The sequence below is a fragment of the Marmota monax genome, unplaced genomic scaffold, assembly GCF_021218885.2.
Source record: "Marmota monax isolate L192 unplaced genomic scaffold, Marmota_monax_Labrador192_F-V1.1 WCK01_AAM20220418_F8-fsc00014, whole genome shotgun sequence".
Classification (NCBI taxonomy): domain Eukaryota; kingdom Metazoa; phylum Chordata; class Mammalia; order Rodentia; family Sciuridae; genus Marmota; species Marmota monax.
Window position 1 is genome coordinate 17,583,416 of NW_026695222.1, and position 16,232 is coordinate 17,599,647.

A 16,232-nucleotide genomic window follows, 5' to 3' on the forward strand; every position below is an offset into this window, starting at 1 on the left:
CTCCCTATTTCCCATGTCTACCCTCCAGAGACAGCTGCTTTTATCACTTTCAATATGTTCTTCTGTATTTTAGATGATGTAGATGATTTCTTTTTCCTTATTTTCTTATTTCTTGATGTATCAACTTTAGATACATCTAGATAAATTCTCTTGATTTTAGGCTAAGTCTGCCTTTTTCTAAGGTCACTTATGGATTTTTTTTAATTGCATAAGAGCCTAAATTGAAGTTAGCATTCTCATACGTGTAAATTTTATCTCCCCAGAAAAATCCTCTTCTGGACCACACCTTAATTTTAAAAATCTCCGAGTAGTTTTATTTTGGTGGGGGGGTGGGGGTACTGGGGATTGAACTCAGGGGCACTCAACCACTGAGCCACATCCTCTGCTCTATTTTTGTGTATTTTATTTAGAGACAGGATCTCACTGAGTTGCTTAGTGCCTAGCTTTTGCTGAGGCTTTGAACTCATAATACTCCTACTTCAGCCTCCTGAGCCACTGGGATTACAGGCATGCATTATAGTGCTGGGCTCCCCCACCTAGTTTTTACACAGGTGTTGTTTAGAATATGCTTAATGAATGGAGGTATATTTGTAAGCAAATGGATTAAGGCTTTGACCCTGTCTGCACCAGCAGTTGTTTGCAGTTAAACAGGCACAGAAGAGACCTTGAAGCTGTGGAAGTGGAGAGGTTTTGCTGGTGTTTCACACCACTGAACTTTTACCTTCTCAAATCGGGACTCTGCATTTTTCACCAAAGTCATTAGCAACTCTCCTGCTGCCTGCTGGGTGTAGGGATGTCTCAGATTTTTGAGGCCATCCAATGTGGTCATTACGAACTGGCAGAGTTCATCTGAATTGAGGAAAACTTCAAAAACCTGAAATGATTTAGGAAAAATGAACTTCCAGTAAATATGGTATGACAGACCATGAACAAAGACAGGATTCTAAGTTAACAATCAGAGAAATGTACAAAGATGTACCAGACTGTTTACTTCCATCTTGTTTACAAAAATGAGAAATGACCCAAATGTGACCCAAATGTCTACAGCTAGTGTCAGTGCAGGACTTTTACTGCTCTGGCTTTTATAAAGCAGCTTTATTTGGAGATCCTCAGAAAGTGACACTTCCTAGGAGCAGAACTAAAGAAAAGCCCTAAGGTCTGACAGCTAACAGTGTCCCAGGCCAACTAAAATGCCCCACCAGGAGACACTGAACTTCTCATTGCCTGGACAGTATGTAAAGTCCTTCACTTGATCACACAAGGAACCAGCTACTGGACACTTACTATGCGACAGGCCATAAGCCAAGCATGTTCCACCCTGTATTTCATTCAACCCTCACAGCAACTGAGTCATCCCAACTTTTTCAGATCCCCATTGTATAAAAGAGGAATGGATGCACAAGAGATTAAATTACCTGATACCTTTGACCCTAAATGAGTAAGATCTGTTTTCTTTTTTCCCTAATTCCTAACATACCTGGTAGGCACATTGGATGCATAAATATTTGTTCTTACAATAATGAATACCTGCATTAATTAACAAGTGTGTGATTCACTGGCTCAACCACACCCTTGCAGCTCCTTCGTGTGACAAAGATTCACACGTGCAAGCAGCTGGCAATATGTGGAAGCAGAACTAGTCCTAAGAGAAATCCAAACTGAAGCAGGCCAGAGACCCCTCCCCCAGAAGACCCTTACTAAGCAGAAACCCCCACCATATTGTTACATATAGGTTCCTTTTCTTCTCAGAAAGCTTTTTACACAGGATGCCAGGAAAAACAAAAAACAAAAGCAAAAACTTCTACAGAAAGCATTGTGATTGGTAGTTTCCTCTTTTTGTAAATGCCAGGTTTGCAGAAACAAACAAATAAACTTATGAAACCACTGTCTGGTCTACACGATGGAACAAAAATCACTTTCTGAGAACTCAAAGAAAAAAAAAATTGCTTTTATGTAAATCCTGCAAACCCTTCCCACTGGATAAAAGGTTCAAAGAATTTCTAAAATCTTGGTCCAGAGAATAATTTAGGCAACACAGTCAATAAACCTGCTTCCTGAAAATTTATCGGGTGTCTAGTCTCTTCTGTCCTACTTTAAAACAGTGATACTGGCCTCACTGACAGGTTGACCTGCACCACTAAACTAAGAGGACAGGTATGTAAGAGTTAGAAACATGATGTCTCCTCTCCAAACTATGGAATGTTAAGAGAACATGTTCCCCAAGCAGCTGGTTTGTTTAGTTTTATAAGAAAATACCAGAACTTTTTCCAAAGTGATTTTTACCATTTCACATGGTAAAATGGAAATCATGTACAAAGAAACAAGACTTCTGGTCACTCTTCTTCCTGGCCAACACTTCAAGTTGCCATTCTGATTACCTGGGCAATTTTGAAGGGATAACGGTAGAACCGTTTAATATTGTAGAGCTCCAGGAAGTCACGACACCTTTTCAATGCTTTTCTCAAATTTGGGTGGTTTTTCTTGTCATGAGTAACATCTAAGAAGAAAGTATGAAATATTATTACTTTTTGGATTCTTTCTTTATTCTAGATTTTACAAGTTGGGTGCATCTCTACTTTGGATTCCAAGATCTCACTGACCAAAAATGCCTGGGGGCAGGGCATGTGCCAATCTGAAGGCTGATTTGCTTGCCCTTCCTTGTATAGCAATAAATAAAAAAGGCCAAAGGAAAAAGAAAAGGGCTTTTTGTAAGAGCAGAGTTTTTGAGTGATTTATGAGTTCAGATAGGGCATGCTACTATGTTTCACCATTGATGAGGAATTTTGAAGGGTCTCCTTTGAAGCTTAGGTCCCAAGAAAAGATTTTTTTTTCTTTTTTGTACAAGGGATTGAACCAAGGGGCACTTTACTACTGAGCCACATCCCCAGCCCTTTTTAATATTTTATTTAGAGACAGGACCTTGCTAAATTGCTGAGGCTAGCTTTGAACTTGTGATCCTCCTGCCTCACCATCCAGAGCCGCTGGATTACAGGTTTGCACAGCCCCCCCCCCAAAAAAAATTTGGCAATTCCAATAACAGAAGTCTTTATTAGTCTAGTTCTTTTGTGTGTGTGTGTGTGTGTGTGTGTGTGCGCGCGCGCGCGCGCGCACTAGGGACTGAACCCAGGGGTGCTCTACCACTGGGTTACATCCAGCCCCTTTTATTTTTTCTTTTGAGACAGGGTCTCACTAAGTTTCTTGTTAAATTGCTGAGACAGGTTTACAACTTGCTCCTATCTCAGTCTCCTGAGATGCTGGGATTATTGGCATGTGCCACCACTTCTGGCTATTTGTGCTGATTATTGAGTCTGCCAACAGTCCTTGTGGTGCCTTATCTTTCAAGCTTTAGTGTGACATGAAAATTTATCTATAGGAAGTCTCAATGTGCTGCCTGATATGCTCTTACCTCAACCTCTGCATAATTATTCTTTATTCTTCAGATTATCTTTAGAGAGGACTTTTCTGAGCCCCACAGCTAGATTTGATTCTTACTTATGGTCCCTGCAATTTCCCTTCATGACAGTTACCTTTATTGATAATAATAGTTATTCACTGACTCTGCCTAGAGCCCCCACTAGGTTTTGTGTAATATAAGGATTGGGACTGTTTGTGTTCTAGTTACTGTGGGATCCTGAAAAAGTAATAAATAAACATTTGTGGGAAAAATAAATGAATGAAGGACCCAAAGATGGCAGGAACCTCTCCCACTTATGAACAATCAACCACTCCATGGCCACGCAGATGGATGATAATGATTCAGAGTTATGACTCTAATGATTGAATTAACATTGTGTCATCTCTGTCTATAGACTGTGTACCTTTCTCTGTATGAACAACAGTGAAAAGGCTTTCTAGAACAAGGGGAAGGAGGGCACAGGCGGGTTGATGCAATGTTGCACTAGAGAATTGGGTTGCAGCCTGGCTGCCCCCAGCACTGCCTTACACTTCATCCGCAGGGTGATATGCAGCAGGTAGTGTGTGCCCTCGGCAGCCTCCTCTGCCACAATTTGCAGTGGGTCCCCACACAACAACGCCATCACAGCCACTAGGTGTCCAAGTCTTTGGAATCGCAATGGAGGCTAATTGAAAAGGAAAAAGAAAAATGCCATCAGAATACAGGTGTATTTAGTGCCTTAAATTTAGGTTGTTGAGAAGCAATCCCACTTCTATCTCCAATTCAAGAGAAGCTCAAAGATCATATTCAGCCTTTAGTTCTCTGAAGAGTTAACGTTTAACCTGGATAGATACAACAGCACCAGTAGATGGCATTAAATAGGCCAATTATAATATAAGTAAACAATCTGAAAAATGAAGATTTTTTTTCTTTAAAGAGAGAGAGAGAATTTTAATATATATATATATATATATTTTTTTTAGTTTTTGGAGGACACAACATCTTTGTTTGTATGTGGTGCTGAGGATCGAACCCGGGCCGCACACATGCCAGGCAAGGGTGCTACCGCTGGAGCCACATCCCCAGCCCATGAAGATGTTTTGTGCATAAAGATGTTCCTTGTAGCACTATTTTTCAAGATCACATTTTGGGAAATAATTGCTCCATAATGCTAAAGAGAATTATGGTACAGGCATTCTAGGAATGCAACCATTACAAATCAACTAGCTGAGGAATTTACAATACTAGAAAACATGCTATTCTGATGAGCAAAATGGTGGATGCAAAGTGAGATATAGCATTTAATGCTATTTTAAAATTTTTCTTATTGAGGCTGGGTACACTGGCACACGCCTATAATCCCAGTGGCTTGGGAGGCTGAGACAGGAGGATCACAAGTTCAAAGCCAGCCTCAGTAACTTGGTGAGGCCTTAAGCAACTCAGAAAGACCCTCTCTCTAAATAAAATACAAAAAAAGGGCTGGGGATGTGGCTCAGTGTTTAAATGCTCCCTGGATTCAATACCCTGTACAAAAAAAAATTGTTTATTGACACTCTACATTATTATGGAAAAAATAATGGCTGCTGGTAAAAATCATACTATAAAAAGAAATGTAATTTAAAATAGTGAAAAAAATAGTAAAAATTAAAATTAAAGCAGAAAATATTAATGAAATCAAGAATTTAGTTAGCAGGCAGAACTCATGTTATCATTTGCTTGAGGCAGGCCACAGAGCTAGGCTCTGAACTTTCTCGTATTGTGGCTAATGTAGAGGTGCACACAATGTCCTGTATTAATATGATTCCCTCTGTGTATAAAAAGCAAACAGACATGCAGATGCAGCACAATTTTTCCCCAGATTGAGGCAGAAATAAATTTCTTCTGCAGCTCTTCAAAAATAAGACAAGAAATATTGTGGGGCTGAGGCTGTAGCTCAGTGGTAGAGTGCTGGCCTAACACGTGTGAGACACTGGGTTCGATCCGCAGCACCACATAAAAATAAATAAAACAAAGGTACTGTGTCCATTTACAATTAAAAATATTTTTTTAAAAAACAAAATATTATGAACATCAACCTCTAGAGTCTGTTTAGAGTAAACAAAGCAACACCTGTGCAAAGATGTAAGCTACAGACCAGTTGATCAGGGGGAAGCAGGAGCCAGATCACACAAGACCTTGTGTTCTAACAATAGCTGCAAATCACTGGATCAAAAGAGTCCATGGGGAAAAAAGAAGAAAAAATAAAGAACACACAACTGGGAAAAACAAACAGAAACAAAACAAGGGCTGGGGATGTGGCGGCCCAGCATGCACCAGGCCCGGGTACTGTGGGACCTCTTTCCAAATCCTTGCCTTTCTCTTTTTTCAGTCTCTTACATCTCCAGCACCACAAAGCAATCCAAGCAAACAAAACAAGGAAAAGAGTGACTGAGTCTCAAGAAGAGAATTCTGGCTACAGAGAGGGAATAAATTAGATGGAACTAAAACGGAATCCTTCACCCTAGTACTCATGCACAAAAAGTACTTGGAAGGAATAAATAAAAATATTAAGGGTGTCTATCTCTAAATGATGACAACAACAAGTTAATAATTTTTATTCCTTCTACTTTTAAATTACATTTAAAATTTTTTTCTATGATGAACATGTTGATATTCTCAACATTAAAAACTCCAAAGTAGAATGTAATGCAAAGTGAAGTAAGCCAATCCCAAAAAACCAAATGCCTAATTTCTTCTCTGAAATCAGGATGCTAATTCATAATGGGGATGGGTGGTGGAGCATGGGAGGAACAGAGGGACTTTAGATAGGGAAAGGGGAGGGAGGGGAAGGAAAAATAGTGGAATGAGATGGACCTTATTACCCTAAGTACAGGTATGAAAACACGAATGGTGCAACTTTACTTTGTGTTCAACGAGAGACATAAAAAATTGTGCTCTATTTGTGTAATATGGATTGAATTGCATTCTGCTGTCATATATAACTAATTAGAATAAATAAAATATTTTTTTAAAAAACTCCAAAGTGTTTTATCACACACACAAAAAAATCACTGGAGAATTATGTGCCTAGTCTGGTCACTAAGTCCTTCTTTAATATTCTCTTTCTTATTCTGTTTTTGATTGCATTTTGCTTTTTAAAAAATATTTATTTTTAGTTGTAGTTGGACACAATATCTTTATTTTATTTACTTATTTTTTATGTTGTGCTAAGGATCAAACCCAGGGCCTCGCACGTGCTAGGCAAGTACTCTACCACTGAGCCACAACCCCAGCCCTGCATTTTGCTTTTTTGAGAGAGGGTCTTACTGTGTTGCCAGGCTAGCCTTGAACTTGTAATCCTCTTGCCTCAGCTTCATGAGGAGCTAGAACTCCAGGCACATACCAACAACATGCCCAGCCTTTTAAATTCTTTATCTTTATTTTTCTTTCCTTTTTTTTCTTTCTTTTTGATGGTACTATTGATCAAACCCAGGGCTTAAGGATGCTAGGCAAGTGGCCTACCACTGAGTTATGTCCTTGACCCCTACATTTATTCTTTAGGTTTCTTTGAGAATATGAAAAGAGTTATGGACTCAGAGAACTTACATTTGCCTAAACTCATTAAACTATAAATGGGGTGGATTTCATTTTCTATATAAATTACAACTCCATATAAGAAAAGCTATATTGGGTGGGGATGTGGCTCAAGTGGTAGCGTGCTCGCCTGGCATGCGTGCGGCCTGGGTTCGATCCTTAGCACCACATACACAAAGATGTTGTGTCCGCCGATAACTAAAAAATAAATATTAAAAAATTCTCTCTCTCTCTCTCTCTCTCTCTAAAAAAAAAAAAAAAGCTATAGAAATTTTCTAAAAAATCTAGAAGATTACACCACGAAAAATTCTGGAACTACTTCTGGATGTTCATAGACCCCCACAAGGCACCTAGGATAAATATTCCTATATTAACAACTCTCTAGGGGAAAAAAATGCTAAGGAAGACCCTAGGGTCCAGAGAGAGATTATGTGTACAGGAGGGAGTTGTCTGAAACTCTCCTCTTCTTTAATCTGTAGCTAAAATTAGAGGTTGAGGAATGTAGAAAGAAGAATGCATTGTTGTTATTTATTGTGTATTACTGGAATTGTAGGTGGTCAGTGATGCCAGATGTTACTTGTCTTCCGTCACTAAAAAGAAAAAAAAAGGAAGTAAAATAGTTTAAGGGGCCAAATTTACTTCAATAAGGAGGTAGAAAGTTTATATATATTTTCCATGTGAAAAATAAGAAAGATGGTGGAATGCTTTTAAACACAACTGTTAGAACATCTATATTGAGAACAACTTCAATGAGGAAAATTCTGGTGTAAGGACCCAACCTTACTATCCCACCAAGTTATCTTCCAATTCCCAGGCCTTATTACACAGATTCTAGAAATGATGAGAGGAGAATGGGAGCAGCTTCAGTGGCTAAAAGACCTGCTCAGCGAAGGAAAAAGAGAGGTTTGTAGAAGAAGAATGGAATAGATCCAGGGAAAACTTTAGTTTGGGGAAATTCTTTTTAGAAGTTACAGAGGAGGATTCAAAACAATTGAGAGGTAAGAGACTGATAAAGAGAAAGGCAAGTATTTGTAAAGAGGCACCATAGTACCATTCGCTCTGAGATGGTGCGAGATATTTAAATTTATTTACTTGAATTGGCCTGCTGGACTTCATTTCTTCAAAAGCAATCTGCACAGGGCTGGGGCTGTAGCTCAGCGGTAGAGCACTTGCCTAGAATGTGTGAGGCACTGGGTTTGATCCTTAGCACCATATAAAAATAAATAAAATAAAGGTGTCGTGTCCATCCACAATTAAAAAATATATTTTTTAAAAATAAAAGCAATCTGCACAGACATGGGGCCATAGTGGGCTCTCAGACATTTTCAGATTACACTTATTCATTCATTCATTCATTCAAAAGCATTACTATATCATTAGGTTCCAACTTGCTTTCTCAGCAATGGAGATACAAAGATTAACACACAGTACCTGGCCTCCAGCTGCTCATCTTTTAAGAGAGGGGCTGAATACTGTGATACCACATGAGCACCAAGAGGCCCCAGGCCCCAGGCTGGGAGTCCTAAAGAGGGGGGGGGAACAGGCAGTGGAAGGATGGCTTTGGATCCTTCTTCCTCTGCAACCAGAGGGCTGCTCACCTTCAGGCAGAGGTGTTTGGATAAGCACTTCAGAACCTGGGCCATGCTGGCCGTCGCCCGCTTCCGCTCATGGTCCTTTGGTGACTGTAACCAGGGGTCCAAGTGCTGCAAAAAATAAAGGGAGGCAAAGTGGCTCATCAGGAATATCTGGGATAACACTTTTATTCTCTTTGGAAGAAAATGTGGAAAGAGAAGACCCATATTACTTTGATGTTTGCAAATATCTCCCTAAATGCCAAACTGGCTTAGGATAGAGAGGAAGGCGGGTGAGGACGAGCGAGAGTGAGGAGCCTGTGGTCAGCAGGGCTGGCTTCTACGCAGGCTGATTGCCTAGACTTATCTCTCTGCCTCCTAATTCTTCAGTTAATTATTTGACTTTTCTCTTTCTTTAGCCCTTTCCAATCTGCTTTGGAAAGAAATAAAATTAATAATGTGCTAGTAAAGAACTCTGGAAATGGAGAAGTTACATCTGCCTGAAAAGTCAGGGAAGGACTCAACGGAGAAGATCTAGCCACGAGAGGAGCTCATAAAGAGGCTTTTCGAGTAGAAAACATGGCTTGAATTAAGCTCTCAAGGAAGGAAAATACATAGTACAACTAGATAAAGGGGAGAAACCCAATCTGACAGATAGATTAATGTACAAATGGAGGAGGAATAAGAATAATGTTAAGGTCAGCTACGGCAAGGATAAATGCCCATCTGTACTTAGGCGCACATGATTAATAACAGCTTAAAGGGAAATTCTTTTCTGGGATATCTGCACCTTTAAAAAAAAGATCAAGTCGGGCATGGTGGCACATGCCTATAATCCCAGCTGCTCTGGAGGCTAAGGAAGGGGAATCACAAGTTCAAAGCCAGTCTCAACAACTTAGGGAGGTCCTAAGCAACTCAGTGAGACCCTGTCTCCAAATAAAAAATTTAAAAGGGCTGGGAATGTGGCTCACTGGTTAAGCACTCCTGGGTTCAATCCCTGGAGAGGCAAAAGAGCAACTGCAGTTAATGCACACTACGGATGGACTGGCATACAGTGGAACAGCTACAGGTGGGTGCATGTGGTCACTTATGACCTCTGAGTCCCACCTAGTGGGAAGGCTGCTTATTTAATAACTCATGAGGCTGATTCTCTTCCCTGGTCACTGACTGAAACCATTGTATGCTAGGAAAGAATAATAATTTAAGGAACACTTATGGCAACCATTTAAACCATGTATTAAGGTCATTTATTCAATATTCACAGTAATTATTATCTCCATGTCAAGAAACAGAAATGAGACTTTGAGAAAGAAAATTCCTTCCAGAAGTTAAATCAAGGACTTACAACCAAGGACTGGCAGTGAGGAGATCAGAACTGACAGCTGATCTCCCAGCTACTGCATGCCTCCTACCAATACCCTCCCACATCTTCTTCTACCCCTTTCTCCAGTGAATAGGAGTAGTTTCCCATTCCACCCTCACACCTCACTTACCTGAAAAATGGTGTCAAGATTTTCCAAATGTGGGTCTTTTACCACCAAAATCTGGAGCATCTCGGAGAATGCCTGGAACGTTTGCCTGTAGAGACACTGAACAGGGAAAGGATCAGCAATCGCCCTCCCCATGAAGTTCCCCAAGCTCTGTACATTTAAGACTTTCCTCAAAGGTGCAAACTCTGGGTAAAAGTACCTGTAGACAGTTTGTGGCATGAGATGAACCAGAATAAATCTTCATTTCAAATGGATGCCTCAGCATTACTAGGACTATGATTATCTGATTCTAACTACATCTGGGGAACTACTTCAGGGTCCTCAAGATACAGGTGACTCTTTCTGACATCTTGAAACACAGGAATAAATCTTCTTAGCTAACTGCTTGACCAGTCAGTGTAGCAGCCACAGAAGAAAATCATGGACTTTACACTTACCCTCCCCCTTCCAGGAGGCTCCCCTCTCTCCTCCTTCAATTCAATTCTCACTCTCATCTGGAAGGTTTTCCCTGACCACCCTAAGTAAAAAAGCCCTGTGCCTCTCAACTATGGCACCTTTCTTCCTCTTTCTCTGCCTTTTTTTTTTTTTTGTAACTAACACTTAACTTGCCAGTAGACACACTTATCCTTCAAGGGTTTACCTCTGCACTAGAATGTAAGCTCCACTTTGTATTTCCATTGCCTATCCCAATGCTTAGCACACAGTGATCCACAAATATGTCTCTAAAATACGTGCACAAGTATGCCCACCTTATTTTTTTGTTTTGTTTTGTTTTTTAGTTGCAGATGTACACATACCTTTATTTTACTTATTTATCTTTATATGGTGCTGAGGATCAAACCCAGTGCCTCACTCATGCTAGGCAAGTACTCTTCCACTAAGCTACAACCCTAGCCCCACTTCCATCTTATTTTAAAGTCAAAAAGAAATAAAGGAGGAGTGAAGGAAAAAATGAGAGAACAAAAAGTTAAGGGAAGACAAGCTATCATCTAATCCAACCAACTGTTTTATTCACTGGACTTGATTAAATGGTTTTTGGCTAGTTTCAAACAACTGAATGTTCTCAAAGGGCTGAGACCTTTAGTAACTTCCCTTGATGGGAAGTTACTAAAGCAAAGCCTGAGTTACCTCTGTGTCGTAGGGCCCACTGGGAGTGATTTCCTGCAGCTGGGTAAGAGTCTTTAGCGGGGGCAGAGTGATCATACTTCTGGTGATAAGCTGGAACAAGTCAGCTCGATCTTCAGAGCCAAACAGCAAATGGACGTTGTGGTAACTAAGAAAAGAAAGTTTAGGAAGAGCAAGTTGGGAAGAGCAAGTTGGGAAGAGCGTTTGATTTGATATTGATAAACAGGGATTCAAAATAATGGGCCAGAGTTGTAGCTCAGTGGTAGAGCGCTTGCCTAACATGCACGAGGCACTAGGTTCAATCCCCAGCACCACAAAAAAATAAATAAATAAATAAAATAAAGGTAATATGTCCATCTATAACTAAAAAATGTTTTTTAAAAAATAACTAAAATGGAAAGGGTAGTTGGGTAGGTGTATCTCAAATGGAAGAGATAAGTGACCTGGCTCATCAGTCTATTTAGATGAACTTCCCCTGAAGAAGTCACTGGAGTGACATCCCTTCAGGCTTTCCTCCAGCTCAGCCACAAGAGTAAAGTCTGCTACAGTCACTGTAGCAAGATGCCACTTTCCAAAATATGTTCTGATGAATACTAGTTTGGGGAATAGTGAGTTGAATTAAGTTAACCATGGAGCAGAGCATGGTGGTGCATGCCTGCAATTCCTGCAACCTGGCTGAGACAGGAGAATTACAAGTTTGAGGTCAGCCTCAGTGACTTCATGAAAGCCTGTCTCAGAAATAAAAAGATCTGGGGGTGGGCTTGGGATGTGGCTCAAGCGGTAGCGTGCTTGCCTGGCATGCGTGTGGCCTGGGTTCGATCCTCAGCACCACAAAGATGTTGTTTCCACCGAAAACTAAAAATAAATAAATAAATACATTTTTTTAAAAAAAAGATCTGGGGGTGTAGGTCAGTGGTAGAGCACCCCTGGGTTCAATCCCCAGTACCACAAAAACAAAAACAAGGAAACTCTTTTTTTTTTTCCTTTTTGGTACTGAGGATTGAACCCAGGGGCACTCGACTACTGAGCCATATCCTCAGCCCTATTCTGTATTTTATTTAGAGACAGGGTCTCACTGAGTTGCTTAGCATCTTGCTGTTGCTGAGGGTGGCTTTGAACTCACAATCCTCCTGTCTCAACCTTCCGAGCTGCTGGGATTACAGTTGTGTGCCACTGCACCCTGTGAGGAAACTTTTTAAACTACAGGACATTTCAGTCCTTTAATCATTTTAATCACTGCATTAAACCTCCAAGACAGGTAGACATCAGGCAGCCCTTGCAACAACCTCTTAGACCTTAGAATTTATAGTCATGAAACATGTATTGTGGGTCACTCTCCACCGAATATACTTTGGACAAAACTGAATTCTAAAAAGGTTCCAACTAGGTCCTTCAGATATGGATGGTAGTGTACATGAAATCAAAGTTCTTATACAAAAGCATGGGTCTGGGGTGCTGCGGCTGCGGCTCAGTAGCAGAGCGCTTGCCTAGCATTTGTGAGGCATTGGGTTTGATCTGTAGCACCACGTAAAAATAAACAAATAAAATAAATGCATGCTGTCCATCTTCAACTACAGAAAAATTTAGAAAAAATCAAAAAGCATGGGTTTGTCTTCCTTCCCATAATCTAAACAGTTTTCAAATGTTAAAATATGAAACATGTCAGTGGACTCTGGCATTGACCATGAGTAAGGAACCAGGATGTATGTGTAAAGTGCACGAGGGTATCACCTGAGGTTAGCAATAGTAACAAAGACCTCCTGGCGCACGGGGTTGAACAGAGATCGCAGGGGCTCCTCTTGTACCAGGTCCTGCAGGGAGAGGTAAAGAACTTTAGAGGGCCAAGAATTTCCAACTCCTGAGGCCAGAGATGGTCAGAGGCACAGGTGGCCAGCAAGGACAGCAGCAGGCTTTTCTGGGCCCTGCTCTGGGGTCCTAGGACTGGTGGCAGGACAGTGAAGGAGCTAGGAGTTTATACTCTGGACCAGACCCCAGACCATGGTTCTGCCTCTTACTAGCTGTTTAGTTGTCAAGTTATTGAGCCTCCCTGTACCTCCATTCCTCATCTGTAGAATGTGATATAATACTACTTAGCTCTATGGAGGTGGCTGAGTACTGAACAAGCAAACCTAGTAGCTCTCAATAAATGTTAGTATCTATTATTCAGTATTTTTTTAAACCAGAGATAATTTCTAGTGTAGGCATTCTAATTCTATTAAACCAATTGTCTCTACTACCAGGTCTAATATCATTCTGAGTTTCTTGTCCTGGAAAAGGAAATGACTTTTGGTTTGCAATTTGACAGAGGAAGAGTTGCCTTGCTATGCTGGGAAAATCTGCAGTGATAGAGAGGGAACAAAGGGAGCTTGGGGAGCTCGATGGCCTGTTGGTTTGAGTTCTGGCTCTGCCACTTACCACATGACCCTGGGTGTATCATACAATTTTCCTATGTCTGAGTTCCTCATCTGTATGGGAGAATTGAGACATATCTCAGGGAGTGAATATGAGCAGCTACCATACAAGTAATGTTGATGTGAATGTTGTGGAAACCTTACTGGACTGTCTACCCTGCTTCTCTGGAAACTTCTCTAGTCCCTAGCCTCACAACTGTGTTGTTTCTGAGTTATTTTGTTCTCCCAGCCACAACTTATCTGTCCAAAAGTGAACACTAAAACCAAATAGATTCTCACAGGGATCTGGAATTGGGACCAAGAGTGTCAGCTTGGTGTGGTGGCGCACACCTGTAATCCCAATGGCTTGGGAGGCTGAGACAGGAAGATTGCCAGTTCAAAGCCAGCCTCTGCAAAAAGTGAGGTGCTAAGCAATTCAGTGAGCCCCTGTCTCTAAATAAAATACAAAATAGGGCTGGGGATGTGGCTCAGTTGCTGAGTGCCCCAGAGTTCAATCCCAGTACCATAAAAAAAAAAAAAAAAAAAAAAAGAGTGAAGAGTGTCAATCTTTCTGGCTAGTCTTCTGAAAGCAGAAAATTTTAAATTTGGGAGTGCTGGTCCCTATGAACAAGGTCAAAGAGAGCTAATTTGGGGAAGAAAGAAGAGAGAGTGGATGGGAAGAAAAACCAAAGTGCACTCAAAAGAGCAAAGATAAGAGATGGAGAGAAAGTTCTCTCCAAGCAAGTGGAAGAAAAGCTTCTAGTGTGAGATTCCTTCCCTTCCTGGGGCAGGCTGCTCCTCCTATCATGGGGTTCTGGGGAACATTCGCATCCTTAGAACCAATCCCTTGTTTTGTGTTTTCAGCTGTCTGCAGTGGATTTCTCTTACCAAACAGACATCACTAGGAAGTTAGGAGGCAGTAAGTGCTCAATAAATATTACCAGGTTCCCTTTCTGAGCTTTTATCTTCTCACTCTCTGACTCAGGTCTTGCTGGTGGCCTGCTGCTCATCTTTGTTTCCTCAAGGATCTCAGTTATTTTTATGGCTTTATAGGCTGGAAGGGACAAATTGTAAGACTCTATCCTCAGCCTTCACAGCTCTCCCAGGCGTCCAGTTGCTCAGGTCAGGTTATCTTAAGGACACCACCACTAAGATCTTTCATGATCTTTCATTATCTTCCCCACTCCCAAGAACACAACTGCCTAGGCTTCAATACTTGCCAATGGCACCCTTTCTCAGGACTCATGAAGAAAGATGACTTGTGTTTTTTTGTCTTTTGTTCCCTCCCATGTCCCATCAATTGTGGTAGGTTATGTGGTTCTCCATTCTGTAGCTAAGTAGCTCACATGGATGGAGGCAGTGGTCTTGGCTGAACCCCTAGGCCTGCAGTCCTTCCTGAGTTCAATTTATTTGACTCAATTCAGCCAGAATGATTTTGATTTTCTTTTCTTTTTGGCAATAAGAATGGAAGCCAGGGGCTGGGGATGTGGCTCAAGTGGTAGCGCGCTCGCCTGGCGTGCGCGGGGCGCTGGGTTCCATCCTCAGCACCACATAAAATAAAATAAAGATGTTGTGCTCACTGAAAACTGAAAAATAAATATTAAAAAATTCTCTCTTTAAAAAAAAAAGAATGGAAGTCAGATGCTCTACCAGTGAGCTATGTCCCCAGGCCTTTTGATTTTTTATTTTGAGACAGGATCTTGCTAAGTTGCTTAGGGCTTCTAAGTTGCTGAGGCTGATCTCAAACTTGTGATCCTCCTGCTTCAGCTTCCTGACTTGTGGATTACAGGCATGTGCTAGTGCTCCTGGCTTTTTTTTTTTTTTCTTAATTAGGCATTAAAGACTTGTAATAGGAGGGCATGGTGGCACATGCCTGTAATCCCAATGACTTGGGAGGCTGAGGCAGGAGGATCACATGTTCAAGGCCAGTAGGTGCAATTCAGTGAGACCCTGATTCAAAGTGAAAAATAAAAAGGGCTGGGGATGTAGCTCAGTGGTTAGGCGCCCCTAGGTTCAATCCCTAGTACCAAAAAAAAAAAAAAAAGGCTTATTATGTTATTTGTTCATAGTTAATTATGGAAGCCACTACAGGGATTCAGAAGTAAGTGCCTATTTTTTGTTTGTGAAGTATTTGTGCAGCAGGAACCTCTTGGACTTACTGCTCAGAGGACAGCAATGTCCCCAACTGTCTGGGCAGGTCACCAGTATATAAGCAGGAATCCCAGCAGTCATATCACCACTATGTGATCTGTCAGACACACCTGATTGATGCAGGTGAATAACCCCATCTGGGCCAATCAGATACTTTCTTGCAAAATTTGGAATTTTAGAGTGAAAGACACAGACCAGGAGCTGCTAGAGATTTTAGTCATAGTGTCAGAAAAGCAGTCCCTGTCTTTGAAACCCTGGAAGCTGTCCTAGAACTTGCTCTTCTGGAGGCTGGATTATTATACCCCTTCCTTAGATTGTAAGAGAGAGAGATCGCAGCATCTTTTTGGTTTTGCTTTTTATTTATTTATTTAGTTTAAAAATATCTTTATTTATTGATTTTTATGTGGTGCTGAGGATCTAACCTAGTGGCTCACACGTGCGAGGCAGGTGCTCTACCACTGAGCTACAGCCCCAGCCCCATTTGCTTTTTAAACTTAAGTGAGCCAGAGCTGATTTTTATTACTTGCTCCAAGAAGAA

At 41.0% G+C, this 16,232-nt stretch overlaps 1 protein-coding gene across 6 annotated transcripts in view; it reads right to left on the reverse strand.

Annotated features, from left to right (window-relative positions):
* Window positions 1-16,232, reverse strand: part of Mroh8 (maestro heat like repeat family member 8) — a 63,137-nt gene that overhangs the window by 30,212 nt on the left and 16,693 nt on the right. For all 6 annotated transcript variants that reach the window (XR_006849452.2, XM_046433233.2, XM_046433231.2 and 3 more), the window contains exons 5-11: window positions 12,885-12,964; window positions 11,157-11,301; window positions 10,032-10,127; window positions 8,566-8,670; window positions 3,944-4,079; window positions 2,379-2,497; window positions 722-874 (exon numbers count right to left, since the gene is read on the reverse strand). Coding sequence is in view for 5 of the 6 variants with exons in the window: in XM_046433233.2 (XP_046289189.1) it covers window positions 722-874; window positions 2,379-2,497; window positions 3,944-4,079; window positions 8,566-8,670; window positions 10,032-10,127; window positions 11,157-11,301; window positions 12,885-12,964 (834 nt within the window). In the remaining variant the exon portion in view is untranslated. The remainder of the gene's footprint in view (window positions 1-721; window positions 875-2,378; window positions 2,498-3,943; window positions 4,080-8,565; window positions 8,671-10,031; window positions 10,128-11,156; window positions 11,302-12,884; window positions 12,965-16,232) is intronic.